Source organism: Convolutriloba macropyga, chromosome 9 (genome assembly GCF_964194025.1).
Source record: "Convolutriloba macropyga chromosome 9, txConMacr16.3, whole genome shotgun sequence".
NCBI classification, from domain to species: Eukaryota; Metazoa; Xenacoelomorpha; order Acoela; family Convolutidae; genus Convolutriloba; species Convolutriloba macropyga.
The window spans coordinates 53,511,173-53,531,011 of NC_134476.1; the positions used below are offsets into that span (position 1 = coordinate 53,511,173).

The 19,839-nt window shown below is 40.9% G+C and overlaps 1 protein-coding gene across 2 annotated transcripts in view; it reads right to left on the minus strand.

Moving 5' to 3' along the window:
• Positions 1–19,839, minus strand: part of LOC142345854 (uncharacterized) — a 53,859-nt gene that overhangs the window by 10,460 nt on the left and 23,560 nt on the right. The window contains exon 13 of one of the 2 annotated variants that reach the window (XM_075398270.1): positions 15,074–15,098. The exons of the other annotated variant lie outside the window; for it this stretch is intronic. Within the exon in view, the coding sequence (XP_075254385.1) occupies positions 15,088–15,098 (11 nt within the window). The 3' untranslated portion in view covers positions 15,074–15,087. The remainder of the gene's footprint in view (positions 1–15,073; positions 15,099–19,839) is intronic. 2 annotated transcript variants of the gene reach the window in all.

The window sequence follows — 19,839 nt, forward strand, 5'->3', positions numbered from 1 at the left end:
CAGTAAAATACCTAAAAACCTTCAAATCACACTACTTCCGGTGTTAATAGCTGGAAGGTGGGTGGTCGGATTCGCCTGAAAACTATTCTCGCAATAGAGGACCACTAGGGGTACCTTCCCATCATTGACCGTTTATTACCCCATAACTCCTTCCCATCCTGGGAGGGGTCGGACAACTTTTTATCGGTGGGTATTTGGAAAACTGATAAATTGCCTTTTTATTTACTTTAAGTCAACACAACTCTACTTAACTAACTCATTCTGTCTTACTTTACATACAGTATTAAGTCATATACAATTTCAGTTGAAATGGACAGTCAAATGTACTTTGAAATTGTTCATTATCTTAAATCTGGTCTTTATCCGAGAAATTCTACGTGGATTTACAGGAGAGAACTCCGTAATCGATGCAAAAACTATTATCTTTCCAGAGGGGTTTTATTGCGAGTGGGTTCAGGGCTCACGGTTCTACACCGGGGTAACGCACGAAATAAGCTTACTGAAATGCACAGGAAAAACGATCATCCCTCCAGAGAAAATCTGGAATCTATGGCGCGGCAAACATTTAGTGTCCGCGACCTACGAATGTGGTGCCGAAAAATCGTAAAAGACTGTCTCGATTGCGACAGTGAAACTCTATTTCGCTGTACTCGTGGTCCTATGAAGTTTCTATCCGAAGAGGAACTAAATCGGGTTTGCCGGGAGCTTGGCCTAGAACAAAGGCAGCGTCATTGCTACGAGCTATTTGAAAGGTAAGCACTTTTATCCCAAATTCACTCTGGCTAAATTAAAGTTATAATCTTGGGTTTTTTAGTTGTCCTGAGTTCGATACTGCACAGTATGATCCCGTTACCTTAGATGTTGCCCACCCCAAATTCAATTGCGTGGCCTCCTGTCTATCAACCATTATCACTGGAGATCGCACTCAGGCTGGGAAAATCGAACAACTTTTTGTTAGTTTACGGAATGGACCAAACAAGCATTTATTTAAATGTCCTGGCAAAACCCCCCTGACCCGAGGAATCGAGGATGTGGAGTACGTAAACACTACCGATTTACGATTATTCGCCCGCCATTGTCGTATAAACATTTATGTGTACTATGACCCTGAGGGTGGGGAACAACCTTATTATCTAAAACTGGCTGGAAAACATAAAGGAGTGCAAAATGGCGGGATATTCTTGAGATTTCAAGTGGTAGAGGGTGTGCAACACTGTCTCCTCATATATCGATGCCAATTGAGATAACCTTGACTTGTGCTTTTTATTCAATTATTTACTAATTCATCGTCGCCTGTTTGTCTCATCAATCTAACCTGACAGCCTTTCATTATTCAACCTCAACCAATTCGTTTTGCCTTTATCCGGTTTTGTAACCTTGCTTACTTTTGTGCATATTTGTTTTAATGAGAATCTGGGGCACCATGTGTTTGCTTTCAAGAGAGTACTTAAATTTGTTCAATTTAGCTTTGGTGTTATTATCTTAATTCGATTGTCCTAATTGCGAGCTTTCTAAAGAGCCTACATACACATACTTTCGCCGCTTATAACTAATTATACTCAATTTCATGTTCGCTACACTCCCCCCCTCTATTCTCATCATACTCCCGGATGATGGCAAAACCTGCAAGTTAAAATAAATTATTTATACAGAAAAGCGAGAAATAAATTTTCCAATAATAAATTTTTTTTTTAAGTTGTACTTAGTCTTCGTCGCTTGACGACAATCCCAGTTCTTGTACTCTTACTTCCCTTCGCTCCAAGAGAGACAATTCCTCCAGCAGGGATCTTTCACGCGCTCTGCACCTCTCCAACGCTCGCTCGATCTTGCGCTTGTATGCAATGTGCGCGTTCCTAAACGTGTTCACCCCTCGAGTGTTGCGTCTTCTCCCCACGCAGTACGCCACTCGTTGTCCAGTGGTTCTACTGGCCCAAGGGGGAATTTGCCTTTGGCCCCATCTAGGTGCCCATCCCCTCACCGCAGCTGATCCTTCACCAGTGGCTTCAGTGTGCCTTGCATTTGTGGTGTTTTGGTTTTGTTGATCCTCTTGATCCAGATCATTAGCCGACTCATTTCGTTCTCTGACTTCAATTCGGCTCGCAGTGTTTACTTCACCTTCGCTGTCACTCCACGGTCGTGGGCTGCTCATGATTCGCTTTAATGGTCGAACTAAATTCTCTTCAACTAGTGCGGATGCTCTTATCTTATGCCTCAAGTCAACTCCTTTTGTCTTGCTGGTTCTTTGTTTACTCAAGGATGTTTAATTTGTGATAAGAGAACTTCACTCATTCTTGCCCATTGTTTAAACATTTCATTAATCACGCCATCTGTCAAATAAGCCGTATTCTATATTTGCTCAAGATAACCATTGTTTCAATCAGAACATCCAATCTTTGCCTAACCATAAACCAGCTCAATCGTCAAACCGTTCATCATTCTCAAACGCAATCATCCAACAGAAACCCCAAAATGTAAGGAAATTTTAATCTTTTATATACTTATCTCTTCTTTTCTCATATACTGTAACTTGTGTGTTGATCCAAATCTTGTATTTTTTTTTGCTCATAACTCAATGCTCATTGTTTATTTCAGGGACGCCTTCAACAACCGAACTCTTGCCTTTATCCTCCCTCATGGATTGACCAGCAAACCATTTGATTTCCTCCCAACCATGGAAATCGATTGCATTCTGGTCCAGGTGGTCTCTAAAAGCCCTGTGCCAACTAATCCGGAAGAATTCTATCTACTAGATGTCTCGGTTATTCCTCAAGGCCAGGACATCAAACTACCGCTAGGAAATTCGTCAGCCCCCTTGCAACGACTAAAATTGGCCCTAAAGAATGAGGCGGAGTGGCACGAGAACGGGTCAATTGTGCACCAAGCTCTCATTTGGTTAGAGAAACCTAAGCTCGCGTGTTAAACTTTCAGAAACCTTTGACTGGACTCGATGTATATATATTTTTTTTATACACAGTATTGTTTCTTATGGGACTTAGCACTTTTCTACTGTAGACTTTTATGCCTGCCTTCTTATTAATTTACCTTAATACCTGTTTTTTTTCTCTATCAATTGGTTTTTTTTTTGAGTGAATCACGTTAGTAATTATCTAGATTATAAGACAGGGTTAGATCTAGCATTATGATATAAATTTGAAAATTAAACTGCGCGGCAAATAAAGACTAAGCCACAATAAAACCAAAAACAAAACTGAGGGCAGCCTCAAAGATCAAAACACTTTAAATCCCGGTGGTACACTGCTAAATGAAATTTAACTACCAGCGCCTCTCAGTTTCACGGTTGGATCTGACTAAACAGGTAAGAAGAGGTTCTGAATAGCACATCAGTTTCGTATTTAAAATATAAAGAGGATTTGACTATAAAGTCATCCGATTAGCACCAAGCAATCTTGACTAAAATTATAAAAAGGAAGGTCTGTACTCACGCGAGTCCTTTCTGTTTAAAGAAGAAACAAAACTTAGTGTTGAGGGCCAGCGTGCTCTTTCCGCAACCAATCCACGTCACTTCCTACCGAAGTCCTTCTGCAACAAATCGCGTCCGGGTGAGGCCTTAGAGGGTCTCGGCATTGTCCTGTCTCCCTGAGAGTTGACCAACAATTTGGCCGGTTCAGGCTCATACTGCGGTAGGTCGGCGTCCTCAGGAAGCAATTCACGATTATGAATCCAACTGCGTCGCCTGCCTTCCATGTCGTCCAAAATCATCCTGGTTGAGCTATGGGACGGCGAACCGATTACCACCTCGTCATTGCTGATGCGATCGATGCTACCTCTTTTGTGTCTACGGTGGTAGCGCACAGGGGGAACCACAGTTCGTCTCAAGTGTTCAAAAAACGATTCGTCGTGCAGTCTCTCCTGACAGGGACACAATTTGAGTTCCTGCAATTTTTTCCAAATCATCCAGAGTATAACGAGCAGAATTGTTATGGCTACCAGACCAAGAAGAATGCGCAGGGGTGAACTGTGGTACGCCTTCCAGTGGAACGGCGTATGTTTGTCAAGAATGTGTTCCGCAAAAGGCCTGGCAATCAATTCCAATTCCCCTTGGTCTACTGTGTCCTCTGGTAAGTCTACCAAATTCAGTCTAAAAGACTCTATCATCTCCTCATGGGCGGCGTTTACAAAAGTTTCCGGAATTTCGACTCCTATTTTCTCGTTTTCCACCGTTCTCAAAACTTCAAACAACGACTGCAGTAGCGGATGCTGTTCAACAATAACAACTTTGCTTGAATTGTGCTGACATGTTCTGGAATCCGGGTATAGAACGATCGTTCCCGTAGGGTTTTCAACCCTTCCATGGCAACTAGGTCTAATCAGACAACTCTTGCATCCAGGTATCTGTTCGCCTTGTGATTGGTCTTTCACTCTAGTATAGTTGATGAATTTGAAATCATCGTTGCTGGACGTGATCAGGTAAGTTGAGTCATCCAGGTATTCCGCAGCTGCTTCGTCGGGTAAAATTTCAACTTCATGGGGACAAAGTTTCAAAGCGGAGGTTGGTAAGTTGAAAAATAGGCTCGAAAGACATGTTGCCGAAGAACTTCTTGCCATTGGAAAAGGTTTCATGCAGAGCAGCAACCTGGAACTCCCCCTACAGTGCGAGTTCATCTTTCCTTCGGTAACTTCCGCAAAATTGTTATTATATTCCGAAACCAACAAATAGTTTTTATCAAATCTGTACTTGGTAGCCGTCGACCCATTTGCTATTGGCTGTGGAATGGGTACCGCGCGGTAAACACGATGAAAACCATTCGTATGATGAACCGGAATATTGAGCAGAATGTTCAAACTATTGTGTGTAACTATTGTCGATTCCACAAGTTCAAACCCATAATACGTCATAAGATCATGTCGTGGAATTGCCTCTTTCTGGGTGTCAAGTTGAAGACCATCTAAGACCTGCAACAGAACTTCCGGTGGAATCAAAATAGCAGGAATGTGTCCCTGAGCCAGAGAACCCAATGCATCGTCCAGCACGTAGCCAAAATTGTGCAAAGCAACTTTGTAGGCAATTAACTCCAATCTTATAGCAGTCATATGATCGCTGAAATTTCGAACTCCTGTTGTGAAGGCAATGCTCTTTTTAAAAGTTGATGCCCACTCATGACTTTTGTCGCACTGTCCTGATTTTTGGTCACCATAAGCTCCATAAGACACCGCTTTTGCTAGCTGCGAAACCGCAACTCTAATATTGTGAAAATTCGCATTTGCATCCTTGGATATCAGCCGTAATTGACCCTGGGTTTTGTTGAGAGAGTGGCCTAGCAAGTGAATCTTTTCTCCTGATTCCAACGTAACGGTTCGAATAGCTCCGTCTAAGAATTCCGATTCTTTGCCCAAACGGTCAATGTCCTTACTGCTCCCACAGAAACCAAAGAAAGACATATAGTGGCAGAAACCTTCCTTAAGTACAGGGGCAAGTACAATTGAGGAAACTACTGAGACGGCCGCAATCCCGGCAAAAATGGCTCCAGCACCGCGACGTTCGCGGCCGTGACGGGGATTAGTCGTTCCATTAACAAAAGTTCCTATTCGGTCCTTAATGTCCCTCCAAACCTTTTCAATCTCCTGGACTTCATATTCCACTCCTTTTATTGTCACATATGTACTGTTCAACAATCGCTCATGTGTTTCTTGATCCCCACATATGGTTCCATCATATCCTCTCCACTTTATTGCCAAATTCAACTGGAATTCCTGATAAGCCAAGTCTAAGTGAGTCAAATTTATCGCCGGTAGTCCAGGAATTGGCACGGTTACCCACGTCGCTTCAAGTCCACTTGAAATTATCACTGGCGTTTCAGGGATGAAAACCGCTCCAGCCGTGTTTCTTTCGATCTCTGATCGCACTATTCCCGCAAGAATGAGCAACGCAATGGCCCTCCACACAACCACCCCTCCCATTATGAAGGATTGTATCTAAATAAATGTCAATATTATTTTACTACGAAATACTAAATTAAACCTAATTCGTTAATCGAGATCAAATAATTTTGCCCAATATACTAAAAGTAATTTTTTTTGATCTGATTTTATTTTAGCAGGGAGGGGTCTAAAAAAAACCTGAAACCTATCAATAAAATCAAAATAAATTGTCTATTCGTCAATCCCGAGTCGGATCACGGGCTTAATGTCTCGCCGAGGTCGTCTGCGCACCAAAGGAGTCTCTTCTAGCATTTCAGGCGTTTCATTAGCTTGGGTCACCGGTTGTTTCTCCAAGTCAATTTCTTGGTCGTTTCTAACAGCTGTTGGACTCTCCTCGTCGCTCTGGTTGGCTTTTGTTAGATCACTAGCGTGGCCAATGTTTGTATCAGCTAACACGTCTACAATCTCCGCCACATTGCAGGGGCTAGAGACTTGTTCGGCTTCAACTAGCGGGACGGAGGGCTCGTATGATCTCTCATCACGTGATCGGACTTGTGCCGCAGCAATATTACGTCTGCGTTGCTGCCTTTCATGGAGCGTGCTTTCGGTATTCCTCATAACCTCCCCATCATCATCATCTTCTTCCACTTGATCATTAGGGAATTTATTGAAGAAATCCTGCGAACGAAAAGGTGTAGGTCGCTTGTTCCTACCACTTGCGTCGCCCGTTCGCTCCTCATTATAGGGTTTCAGCAAATTGAAATGAACTATCCTCGTTTTTCTCGGTCTCCCTTCTTTGTAAATCATGTAGTTGACTTCTGAAGTTCTTTCCTGGATAATGTAAGGGCCTTCGTAGGGAACAAAGAACTTCTTTGACTTGGCCTTTTGCTTCGAGTAAAGCCAAACTTTTGCACCAATTTCGTAAGGTTCGCCATAAACTTTTTTGAAGTAAAGGTCCTTCTGTCTCTGTTGGTTTACTCCTAATTGCTCCCTGGCGTTAGCATGAGCTTCACGAAACTCGATAAATTCTCCTTGGCTACGCTCTTCATCGTGGGGTTTTGGATAAAACAAATCAATTGGATACTGGCACTCCTGTCCAAACACTAGACTAAACGGCGTGGCTTGTGTGGTCCTGTGAACGGTTGTGTTATAAACGAAATCTACGTAGGGTAACATCTCGTCCCAGGTCCAAGGATTATCAGCACAATACTTAGATATGACATCCGCTAAAATTCGATTGTGCCTTTCAACTTGGCCGTTTCCCTGAGGGTGATATGGAGACGTACGTGTTTTGTCAATCTTCAGTAGTTTGCACATGTCGAGGATTAACTGACTACCAAAGTTTTTCCCTTGATCTGTGTGCAAAACATCTGGTACTCCGAACTTTAAGACCCACTTCTCAACAATTGCTCGGGCGACATCTTCCGACTCTGTACCTACGAGAGGTGTGCTCACAACGAACTTTGTAAACAAATCAGTTATCACTAAAATATGCTTTGCTTTCGAAGCTTTGGCCATTGTTACTGGTCCCAAAATATCGGCCGCTACCTTATGAAATCGAATTCCAACTTTGAACGGCTGGAGGCCGACAACACGTTTCCGGCCCGCGGTTGTCCTTGCAGCACAAGGAAGGCACCACAATAAGCGTTTTTCTATATCCAATCTCATTGACGGCCACCAGAACCTTTGTCTGACCCGGTTGAGTGTTTTTTCGAACGCAAAATGACCTCCACTAACGGGAGAGTCATGTAGTTGTTCTAATATCTCTTTACGGCCACTTGCTGGAACAATCAGTTGTAGGACTGGCTCCTCCGAGGAACCACTCTCGTTCTTAAACCACTTACGATATAGTATTCCGTTCTTAATTGACAGTTCATTCCATCTTCCCCATAGTGCCATCACCTCTCGCCCGTATTGGGCAGCTTCATCTTTGGTTATCAGGTTTGTTCCAAAGTTTAGACAGTTTTTCTTTTCATCCACAGTTGCCCAAAAGAGAATGCGGCTGATCGCCTCGTCTTGTTCTTGCATCGCCCTCACGTCCGATTCACCACGAGTCCAAGTTATTGAAACTTGTTCTTCATCGTTTTCCAGCAGTGGGTCATTTTCTAGATCCGCTATTTCGTCATACTGACCCTGAACTGTAAGCCGTAGATGATCAGTGGCCTTGGAAATTGCTGTGTCTATATCCACAGCCTCGGGACAATTTCCGGTCATCTCTTCTCTTTCTCCGGGTTCCCACTCAGGACTCTCCTCTGTTCGTCTTGTGAGTCCGTCTGCGTTGGCATGTTTCGATCCAGCTCGATGGACTACTTGAAAATTATACTCTTGTAGGAACTGACACATTCGGAACGTCATTCCGGTTGCATCATCGTCATTGTCCTGCCTGAAGAGCCATCGAAGGCTAGCATGATCGGTTCGAATGATGAACGGTAGTCCCCATATGTAGTTCTTATACCATTTCAATGCCTGTATCACTGCAAGTGCCTCGCGTTTGGTTGTGGAGTACATCATTTCTGTTTTTGTGAGGACCCTACTTGAGTAGACAATTGGCCGTTCCACCCCATCGACAACATTAGAAATCACTGCCCCTAAGCTTACTTTGCTGGCATCTGTATCAATGATGAAGGGGCAATCAAAACGAGGAAACTGCATCACTGGCGCGGTAGCAAGTTCGACTCGAAGTCTATCAAATGATAATTGGCAGTCGGAATTCCACTCGAAGCGAGCATCTTTCTTTGTGAGATCCGTGAGTGGCCTTGCAATCTGGGCAAAATCTCTCACAAAGCGTCGATAGTAATTGCAGAAGCCAACGAAGGACCGAATCTGTTTCACCGTCTTTGGTACTGGCCAATGCTTTACCGCCGAAACTTTATCAGGGTCAGGTTTTGCTCCACCGTTGCCAATAATATGACTAAGATATACAACTTCTCGTTGAAATAATTTACACTTCTTGGGCTTTAGCTTCAAGTTCAGCGCCCGCAGTGTTTGAAAAATAGTTCGCAAATGTTTCAAGTGATCAGCTTTATTGGTACTATAAGCCAGGACGTCGTCTAGGAAGATGAGAATAAATTTGTAGAGGTAGTCTCTGAAAACTTCATTCATCAATCGTTGGAACGTACCAGGTGCATTTGACAATCCGAAAGGCATTCGAACGTATTCATAAAGACCTCCATCCGGTGTCACGAAAGCCGTTTTGTGACAATGCTCCGGGGCCACAGGAATCTGCCAATATCCACTTGCCAAGTCCATTGACGAAAACACTTTTGCTTCCTTCAGTGCATCGAACGACTGGTCAATCTTAGGAATTGGGAAAGCATCTTTGATTGTTACGTCATTCAATTTTCGGTAGTCAATACAAACCCGCACACTTCCGTCCTTCTTCTTTACAAGTACTACTGGGAAACTGTAAGGACTTTGGGACGGCCGAATGATCCCTTGGTCCAACATTGCATTAACTTCTTCCCTGATAATCTCTACTTTGGGTAAACCTGCTCTTCTGGGAGGAATTTTTATTGGAGGGCTGTCACCAGTCTCAATCCTGTGTTCCACAACATTGGTGCAGCCTAACTCGTCGTTGGTCAAGGCAAAAACATCTCGGAATTCTCCAACTAAGGCTCTCAAATCATTCAAGTCATTGCCTGTCACACCAGGTGCCGATAATTCAAGAATTTTTTGGACGTCGTCTTCAAGTTGAGACGTCGGTTTCAAATCACTCTGTAAATGAACATCAAGATGTGTTTCAGCAGTCTTGGCAATGCGATCAAATCGGTTTGGGTCAATCTTTGATCCATTAGAAATTTCTGTAGCCTGCACAGTCATTTGACGGTCATGAGGAACTGCCTCGATAAAAGTTGCCAACCTTTTCGGTCCTTCAATTCGTATTGGCACTTTTGATCCCTCTTTCTGACCTGTCCAAAGCTGATCAGTATCCAAGTCGATAATGCAACGGTGCCCCTTTAAAGTCTCAAGACCCAGAATCATGTGGTTGTCGAGATCATGCATGACTAAAGCTTCAATATCAGTATCGATTTCGCCCAAACGTAGATGCAATTTTGCTCTGCCGATAACGTCAACTCGTTTACCGTCCGCTGTCTCTAGTCTACCAGTATACTTTTCCATTTTAACCGGAATGTCCAAAGAAAACAATGTGTCGTAACTGATTATGTTCGTGTTTGCTCCCGTATCGATAAGGAAGGCTAACTTCGTGTCATTCAATTCGCCCGAGACCAGAATGCTGTATGGCTCTTTTCCTTGCTCAGGCAACTCGCGCAATTGGTCTGCTGTGGATGTCTTCGTAACTAGGGGCTCGTCCGACTGATGATACATCCTTAACTGATTGGACTGCGCTCCCTCGTTGTTGGTAGCAACCGATGTTTGGGGTTTATTTTTGTATTCGGCCGGGATAAACCCTTCCCTCCGGAATTCCCCGGTGGGCCCGGCCCTTTCTAGTTTAAAGGACTATTGGCAAGTAGCGGACACTCTCTCTTGAAGTGATCCGAACTTCCACAATGGAAACAGCCTGTACCACCTTGTCGTCGTTGTTGGCCAGGGTTGTATTGTCCCTGCGGTCGAGAAGCTGACGCAAATCCCTGTCCGTATCGACTATCTGGAGGGTACGGATTGAACAACTGCTTTCCAGTGTTCTGAGGTGCATGAGCTTGCTCTGCTGGGGGTCCCGGTATGACAGACGAGACGAACTTACTCATCATCGAAGATATATTTGACATAAACTTTTCCTGACTGTCAACCAGTTTGTCGATTTTTGTCCCCAGCGCATCATTTGTCAGAGGCATTTGTGAAATTGAGGTGCCCTGAACACCTCTTGACGCTTGTGAAGGCAAAGGTTGAGCTACCACCGGAGGAAACGAAGTTGCCTCTGCCATAGTCCTTATTGCCGATATTCTTTTCCGCTGTCGAAATCGTGAACCTTTCGTAATGGCTTCAAGACTCAGCGCTCTGTTAACAGCTTCGTCGAATGTCTGTGGATCCTCTCGAAGAAGCAATTCGTAAATATCGGAGTCGAACAATCCATCAATAAATTGTTCTCTGTTCATGTCATCTCGGGACAAAGCGTTCATGTGTGTATGTGCGATATCACCCAATGCCCTTACTCTTCTCGAAAACTCACGCGTTTCCTCCTTGTCACCTTGCATGAGTGCCTTGAACTCAGCTCTGGCTGTACGTTGATCTCTGTAAGGCGACATTCTTGGGTCCAAGTACTCAAAAACCCTCGCCAGTGTTGGCGGCAAATTCCTTCCCACTTGTCTCGTAAATCTGGCAGGCATGGCGGTGAACTCGTCAAGCGCCCAAGATGTTAAACACGTTGGTAGGGCCCGAATTGCTGTGATATCATCCCAACCATTGGTGTCAGCTAGCCAGAGAAAGTGCTGCTTCCACTGGATCCACGTCGAGTGTTTTTTCGAAGGGTATCGATCCGGCCTCAGCGTGCCCGGTCCAAAAATCCCGCGGCCGTTGTCTGGAGCATCGTCATCCCCGTCCTCGTCGCCTCTGTCCAATGCGAGAGGATCGTTAGGTAGATCGTCTCCGTTTTCGCTCATTTCGGAAAATTTCACCACTTAGCGGATAAAAAAAAAATAATCTTACAGAAAATTACAAGGAGCGATGCCCACCCAGGAGCGCCACTGTCGTCTTCTGAATTTCTGCTAGGCCAACAGTGAGGGGAATCTGTCGCCCAGAAGATCGAACAAATTTAATTAAAACCAACACCGAAGGTTTAAAAGAAAATGATGAAGCAAGCGCTACCTTGTTTCTTCCCTGAGTTTTTCCCCTCGTCCACTCTTGCTGGCTGTTAAAAGTGCTTTGTCCCAAAAGTGTTAAATTGAATAGAGAACACCAGCACAAATGTAGAATCCACAGTAAATAGATGCAATTCTCAATCAACTATCAACTTGAGACAAATTCAACTGCAAAAATCTGTATACTTTCAAAATTTTATCGTGATTCACTCGCAATATAATTAACCAAGTTGCTCACAGTTTCCTAACTGGTCTTGCAACTTTACTGACTGTTTTAAGTTTAGTCCCACTAAACCAACTGCTCACTAGCTCAGTATTTTCTCTCTCTCTCCAACTTAAACACGATAAGCTGATTACAACATTTTCTATTTGGCTAACTTTATCTTATCTTAATTAAATACACTTTTAGAACTTAAGTAAACACCATAAGTCACTCTGACTGATTGACACATCCGCAGGAGGGGTTCCCTTCACTAAACAAACAGATTAACGTCAAAGTCCGCGGTCCTTATTGCTCTTATTTGCGCACACAAATTTGGCGCCAAGTCAATTTCGTCGCTTTTGTTATTCAAAGACTATTGGTCTCCATGTGTAAATATACCACTAATTCATGCTCGCTAAAGCTAAAATAATGGCTTGGTATGCTTTTCCCAGCATTCCGTGCAATTCCCTATACAAAAATTAGTCAAAAACCAAAATTTCCCAAAAACCCAAAAATTTGACCTCCAGAGGTCAATTAGAGGTCAATAGTCGAAGATGAAGGGTCAACTTGGTAAAAATAACTATTGGCGCGGAAAGTCCTTCCATAGTTACACCTACCCACCAATTTTTATGACCTAACTCCTAATAGAACACGAGCAGTGACCGCGCACACTTTTCATCGACCTCCCGGATGACCCCAAATTTCCAAACTTAATAACTTGCGAAGTAGTGGTCAAAACGTCTTCGGGTAAAGTTTTATAGTAACTATAGGGTGCCACCAACTTGCCTGCCAAGTTTCATGACCAACGGATCAGCCGTTGCGAGTCGTTTGCAATTTAAAAATTTTTAACGAGTCGTGGGTGCCGAAACCCGAAAAATCCGAGTTCGTCAAAATTGACCGGGGTGGTTATTTTTTGTCACTAACTGTCTCAGGTTATCATATTAAAACTATTTCAAAGTCATTCGGCCGCTCAAAAAGGCCAATTTCCGGTTTTCGGCACTCGGGTCGTCCCGAAGCACCGACTTCCGGTCGGAATCTGGGATTGAAAATATCACCAATCGAAAGCCCTTGAAAAGTTACACTAACCCTCCAAAAATCATAGGGCTACTACCAATACTCCACGAGCAATTCAAATTTTACGTTCCGCAGCACGGGCGTGCGCTAGTTCCGTGCAGGTTGGTGTAGGGTCAAATCTGACCTCAAAATCGGATTCCCCGTACCCAAATTAGTCTATCCCCCAATTTTCAGGTCAATCCGACTTCAACTTTTCGGGAAAATACTATTTCAGTTTAGGTGCTAACTACATTCCTGTGATAATTACCAATATACTTAAAAATCGCCATTTTATATCCTAAACCCTTCCCAAGATCGTGCAAAAACATTAATTCATACGTGCATTACATTACAACTGATTAATCGCCTTATTTCTGACTGAAACATTCAAATTTCACAGTAAAATACCTAAAAACCTTCAAATCACACTACTTCCGGTGTTAATAGCTGGAAGGTGGGTGGTCGGATTCGCCTGAAAACTATTCTCGCAATAGAGGACCACTAGGGGTACCTTCCCATCATTGACCGTTTATTACCCCATAACTCCTTCCCATCCTGGGAGGGGTCGGACAACTTTTTATCGGTGGGTATTTGGAAAACTGATAAATTGCCTTTTTATTTACTTTAAGTCAACACAACTCTACTTAACTAACTCATTCTGTCTTACTTTACATACAGTATTAAGTCATATACAATTTCAGTTGAAATGGACAGTCAAATGTACTTTGAAATTGTTCATTATCTTAAATCTGGTCTTTATCCGAGAAATTCTACGTGGATTTACAGGAGAGAACTCCGTAATCGATGCAAAAACTATTATCTTTCCAGAGGGGTTTTATTGCGAGTGGGTTCAGGGCTGACGGTTCTACACCGGGGTAACGCACGAAATAAGCTTACTGAAATGCACAGGAAAAACGATCATCCCTCCAGAGAAAATCTGGAATCTATGGCGCGGCAAACATTTAGTGTCCGCGACCTACGAATGTGGTGCCGAAAAATCGTAAAAGACTGTCTCGATTGCGACAGTGAAACTCTATTTCGCTGTACTCGTGGTCCTATGAAGTTTCTATCCGAAGAGGAACTAAATCGGGTTTGCCGGGAGCTTGGCCTAGAACAAAGGCAGCGTCATTGCTACGAGCTATTTGAAAGGTAAGCACTTTTATCCCAAATTCACTCTGGCTAAATTAAAGTTATAATCTTGGGTTTTTTTAGTTGTCCTGAGTTCGATACTGCACAGTATGATCCCGTTACCTTAGATGTTGCCCACCCCAAATTCAATTGCGTGGCCTCCTGTCTATCAACCATTATCACTGGAGATCGCACTCAGGCTGGGAAAATCGAACAACTTTTTGTTAGTTTACGGAATGGACCAAACAAGCATTTATTTAAATGTCCTGGCAAAACCCCCCTGACCCGAGGAATCGAGGATGTGGAGTACGTAAACACTACCGATTTACGATTATTCGCCCGCCATTGTCGTATAAACATTTATGTGTACTATGACCCTGAGGGTGGGGAACAACCTTATTATCTAAAACTGGCTGGAAAACATAAAGGAGTGCAAAATGGCGGGATATTCTTGAGATTTCAAGTGGTAGAGGGTGTGCAACACTGTCTCCTCATATATCGATGCCAATTGAGATAACCTTGACTTGTGCTTTTTATTCAATTATTTACTAATTCATCGTCGCCTGTTTGTCTCATCAATCTAACCTGACAGCCTTTCATTATTCAACCTCAACCAATTCGTTTTGCCTTTATCCGGTTTTGTAACCTTGCTTACTTTTGTGCATATTTGTTTTAATGAGAATCTGGGGCACCATGTGTTTGCTTTCAAGAGAGTACTTAAATTTGTTCAATTTAGCTTTGGTGTTATTATCTTAATTCGATTGTCCTAATTGCGAGCTTTCTAAAGAGCCTACATACACATACTTTCGCCGCTTATAACTAATTATACTCAATTTCATGTTCGCTACACAGACAATAAGTTTGATCAAACTTTTAAAACACGTAAAATGAGATGAAACCAAGAGCCACAAAATGAGACAAATTCATAAGTTGAACAAACAGGTCATTAAAAACATTTGAACTGCATTCAATTTTTATTTTGAAGCAGTCATTTTCTAAAGCATTTCCTTCCCAATTACAACTGAACAACTTGAACAAATGCATGAAAACTTACGTCACTAGCTAAGTTTAGGAGCAGTCTAAAATAACACAGACTATTACTTATTACTTACTTAAGTTAATACCTACAACATATATCGCATAGGCACTTAGGGGAAACGAAAATATGGTAAAGTAGCCATAACAATGTCTGTAACACAGACTGCTACTTATAGCAACAAAGCTACCGCAATTTCAGAGTTTGAATACGACTTAGGCCATGCAAGTAGAACCCCAATGTTGAAAACACAAGAATGTCTAAAAATACTACAATCAAACTTATAAATCCATAAAGTTATTTCTAGTAACGGTATAAAGGAAATTTGTGAAAGCAAAGCATTTCTAAAGTCGAAATTAAAGCTACAACATATACGGAATATCATACAGAACCGACAATTTTACAACCTTCGTTTTGCTACGTTTCATTCAGCACCTTTCCAAGTCACTCAACTTTTTGCGAGCTACCGGTTCTATAACTGGCAAGTTTAAAAGAGAATTGATGGGTCGCAAATATAGCTGATTGAGACATTGCTGACATATTGCCGTTATAGCTACCAAATGTCTTGATTAACCGTAGTATATCAATAGTTACAGAGAAAAACAGGTTGATAAAATGATCGACCCAGTTTTCAACCAAAAAGCTATCAAAAGCCTACCAAGTCATGAGCCAAAATATTAGCATTAAAAATTCAGCGAGGTAAATAAGCCGTACATTTTGGCTCTCGTTGTGATAATTTTAAACTTATGGCCCAAATTTAGAATGACATGCCAGTTACATAATATGTAACTGGCATGTCACTGTACAGGTGAAGGACACTGTAAAGGCGAAGGAGAGCATTTAGAAAACAAACCGTATAAACGGTATAACTATAAAGCGCTACGGTAGCTCAGGTTTAACAGAACAGCGAAACGAGCATAAACGGCTAACGTCTGACGAAGCCCTTTCTCGCGGGAGCTCTCACAATTGAAATGCAGCCTGCTTCAGTCTGGGCACGAGAGGAGGGGCGGCAGCTACGACCGGGCGCGGGTAATGGAGGAGAAGGGAAACTGTTGTGAAGCTAGTTCTTTCAGCCCACAATTAAGATTTAACGTTAAAAATGGAACCAACTTTGAGCACTTTTTTATTGATTTTTAGTAGAAAACTACCGCCAATTTAGTAGAGCTGTTTAAAAATGTCAACGAGAGAGTACTTTATATCATGCTAGGCACAAGATGTCAAGGACGTAAAATTCAATGGAAAAGACAAAACGGTCCAGCAAAAACTTTACATGACAGAAAACGCATTCACAATATTTGCTTCGAACTCTGTTCGCGAGCAGTTGAACATATCGACAAAATTGAAAGCACATGTAGAGTGTATCATCATTTTTGCATTTGAAAAATTATTAACCTGCTTTTTATATTTTATTTGAAGTCAACATCATTTTCCGCAGCTAACAAAAAGTTAAATCACTTACATACAAAAACAAGAAATTCAAAAACTTACGAAATTTTAAAAAGGCACCATAACGCGATAACCATTTTCTCTGTAGCTTTTCTTGGGAATCGCATCAAAACATAGCAGGCCAGTTGCCGGAAAATAAACGTTCTAGACCCCACTGACCGACGTTTGGATTGAAAAAAAATGACAACCTAATTTTCCGAAGGGTTAAAAAAGTTCTAATTTGGCTCGCAGTTTCATTAGGTTCGATTAATATGCAAATTTAGCCGCTAAATATGAGGAGAATAAGCCTACTAATACCAGTTGGGAGTATAACTAGGAATTCTGATACCTTTATGGAATGAGTTGTCTTTAACCATTAAGTTTTAGTGCCTGGGCTTTATCGTCTTATCCAAATTCTTTTGATTCAATTTTTTGAGATCTACTCAGGTAAATTTACTGAGAGAATGCTAAATTCCATTCAGTCAAAACAGAGTGTCAGTTCATTAAGTCAGAAATCAAACATGAAAGTCGTGACGAGGAAAACAAGAAACAACGTGATCAATGAGTAAAACGAAAAACAGAAAGAAAAACATAACAGGCAAGTCCCGAAATTCACTTCAGAGAAATGCATTAAAAACTCAGAGTTACTGTATCTAACCAGCAGATCAATTGAACAATGCCAGCCAACACAGTCTTGAAAGTTTAGAGAACCTAACTAACTGAACGAAAATACAATAATTGCAAAAACTCTTGCAGACTATAACCTGAAGGCCGCATTAAACCCATTAAATTACACCAAAAACCCACGAAAAAGCCTTGAAAGGGGTATATTTGCCACTAAAGAGAAAAGCTCAATAAATATGAAATTTTTGAAAAAATTGAAAATTGCAAAATTTTTTCACAAAGTTTCCAAAGTTTACAATATCAAAATGCTCAAAACCATTTTTTGTCTCTCAAATCTGTCCAGTCCTCCACTTGCAAGACCATTGGCCAAAATATTCATTGGCCCCAAAAAAACCGACACAAACAGAAAAAGAAGACTTTTGAAAATTTGAAATCAAAGGCAAATTTTAATAAAATCTTGCCAAAATTTGTGATCCTAATGACTTCAGAAACAGTTCAATGACTCCAGAGGCTATAAAACAAACCCATTTGCAGCCTTGAACAATTGGCCCAAAAAGATCAATAAACTAGGAACATGACAATTTTCCGAAAATTAAAAATTCAATTTTATCAAAACTCTTGATATTAAAATATTAAAACCGATACCATTGCCCCTAGCAACTATGCAGTAACATACTATCAAACTATAGAGCTTTTCTGGCCCCTGAAGGTGGAAAAACTTAAAAAATGAAAAATTAAAAAAAACTCGAAGAAAAAAACATCATGTTTTATGAAAAATTGCTACAATTCGTGACATTAAGAAGTTTAAAAGCGTTCTATTGCCCCAAAGAAACTATGCACTAACCTAGAATTAAACAATAGAGGAGGTTTTATGGTCCATGAAGCTGCAAAATCTCAAAAAATGACAAAAATTTTAGAAAAAACTTGAAAACTGCAAGTTTTATCAGAAAACTGGTAAAAGGCGTGACATTAAAAAATTGAACAGCGTTCTATTGAACTAATGGACTAATAAAAACAAAGAACTCGCATTTTAAAAAATTTGAAAAACTGCAACATTTTGGGCTAAAAATTCCTAAAAATGACCTTTTAACATTTAATTACGCTTTGAGCCTCTCATGAAACTTACTGCCAAATGCACCTTACCTGTTAACCTGTTTTGAAAGATGTGTAAATGTGTGAAAACATATTACAAAAAAGACAGCCCCAATACAATCCAATTGTTTGGAGCTATTGCAAATTCTATCAATAGAAATCATATATCAACTGAATGAAATAAAAGGGACCACGTAACAACGGTAACAAAAACAGGCAACAGCCAGAAGTTCAACACATATCGCCAAAATCATTAGTATTTATCTGAAATCCTTGAATGCATTCCTTTACGCAAATAAAGGCAACTGAGACATGTCATTAAAAAACCAAATGACCAAGCAGCAAAGATATCTTCAAAAATGGGCAAAATCTAAAAAAACTACTATTTTTTTTTAAACATGTTTTGCTTAATTCGTTAAAACTGTGAGATATGGAATAGATTCAAATATGAGTCAAGTGAGAGCCAAGATAACTGACATTAATAAGAACACACCGTAGCCCAATTAAGAATTAGAAGAGGGGGCAAAATAAAAAAATCAATTATTTTTTACAAGTAATGACAAAGTGGTCAAAACACTCGCATTTAAACTAAAATCATTAACTGAATACAAATATTTACAATTAAAGAGAAAAAGAGACGTATCTTTGATAATATTAAATAAAAGTGGAACAAAATCACTGCTAAAACTTCTTGAAAAAATCATGACAAAGTCGTGAAAATCTTCGGATATAGATTCAAAAAAAGACGAATACAAATATGCCACATAACAGAGCCTACGCGACCCATCGTTAAAACGACAGAACAAAAAAAACAACGAGAAATTGCAAAAAACAACTTTTTGAAAACAAAAGTGAAGCCCATTAGATGTAAATTATAATTATTAAATGAGCCAAAATATTCCTGATTTGAGAGCCAATGAGACCTATCAATATTGAGACTGAGTGTCAGAACGTAAAAAAGGCAAAATTCAAAAGACCTTTATTTTTTGAGTAAAATTCGTGAAAGCCAATATAAACGATTCATAATAGAGGTGTTAAAGTTGAGATAGAGAAAGAACAACGAAATCTCTTTCTAAGATCGAAACGTTTTTTTGAAATTTAGTGCTAACGTCGTTAAACCACTCGAAGACAATTCAAAACATAGCCAGCAAATTGCAGGAAATTTTTCTTTTCGTCGCCCATGATCCACTTGACAATAATTGGGATTGAAACAGAAAAAGAAAAGATGCAAATTGATACAAACTTTCTAAGTGTTCTTATTTGGTGTGCAGACCCGGATTGATTCTAAATTTACACTTAACTCAGCTTCTAAGCTGAAAGCTATTAGAAAGCATAATGCATAATACTGAAAGCATAATACTGATATCAGCTAGCAATCGCTTTAAGGAACTTCGATAACCTAATGCACTATAACTTAATGACCTGGCTTTATATGTTTGTTTTTCTTTTGATTTTGCTCTTTTGACCTTGACCGTAATCACTCAAATGCGTAAATCAATGCGTGAAAATGCATTCAAATGAAACAATGAGAGGTAAGTCAGAAACAAAACGTCAAAGTCGTGACTTATGTGAAACGAAAAACGTGATCAAAAGGTAAAGCTAAAAAAGGAGAGCGCCTAAAAAATAGCCGCCGAGAGGCTGCT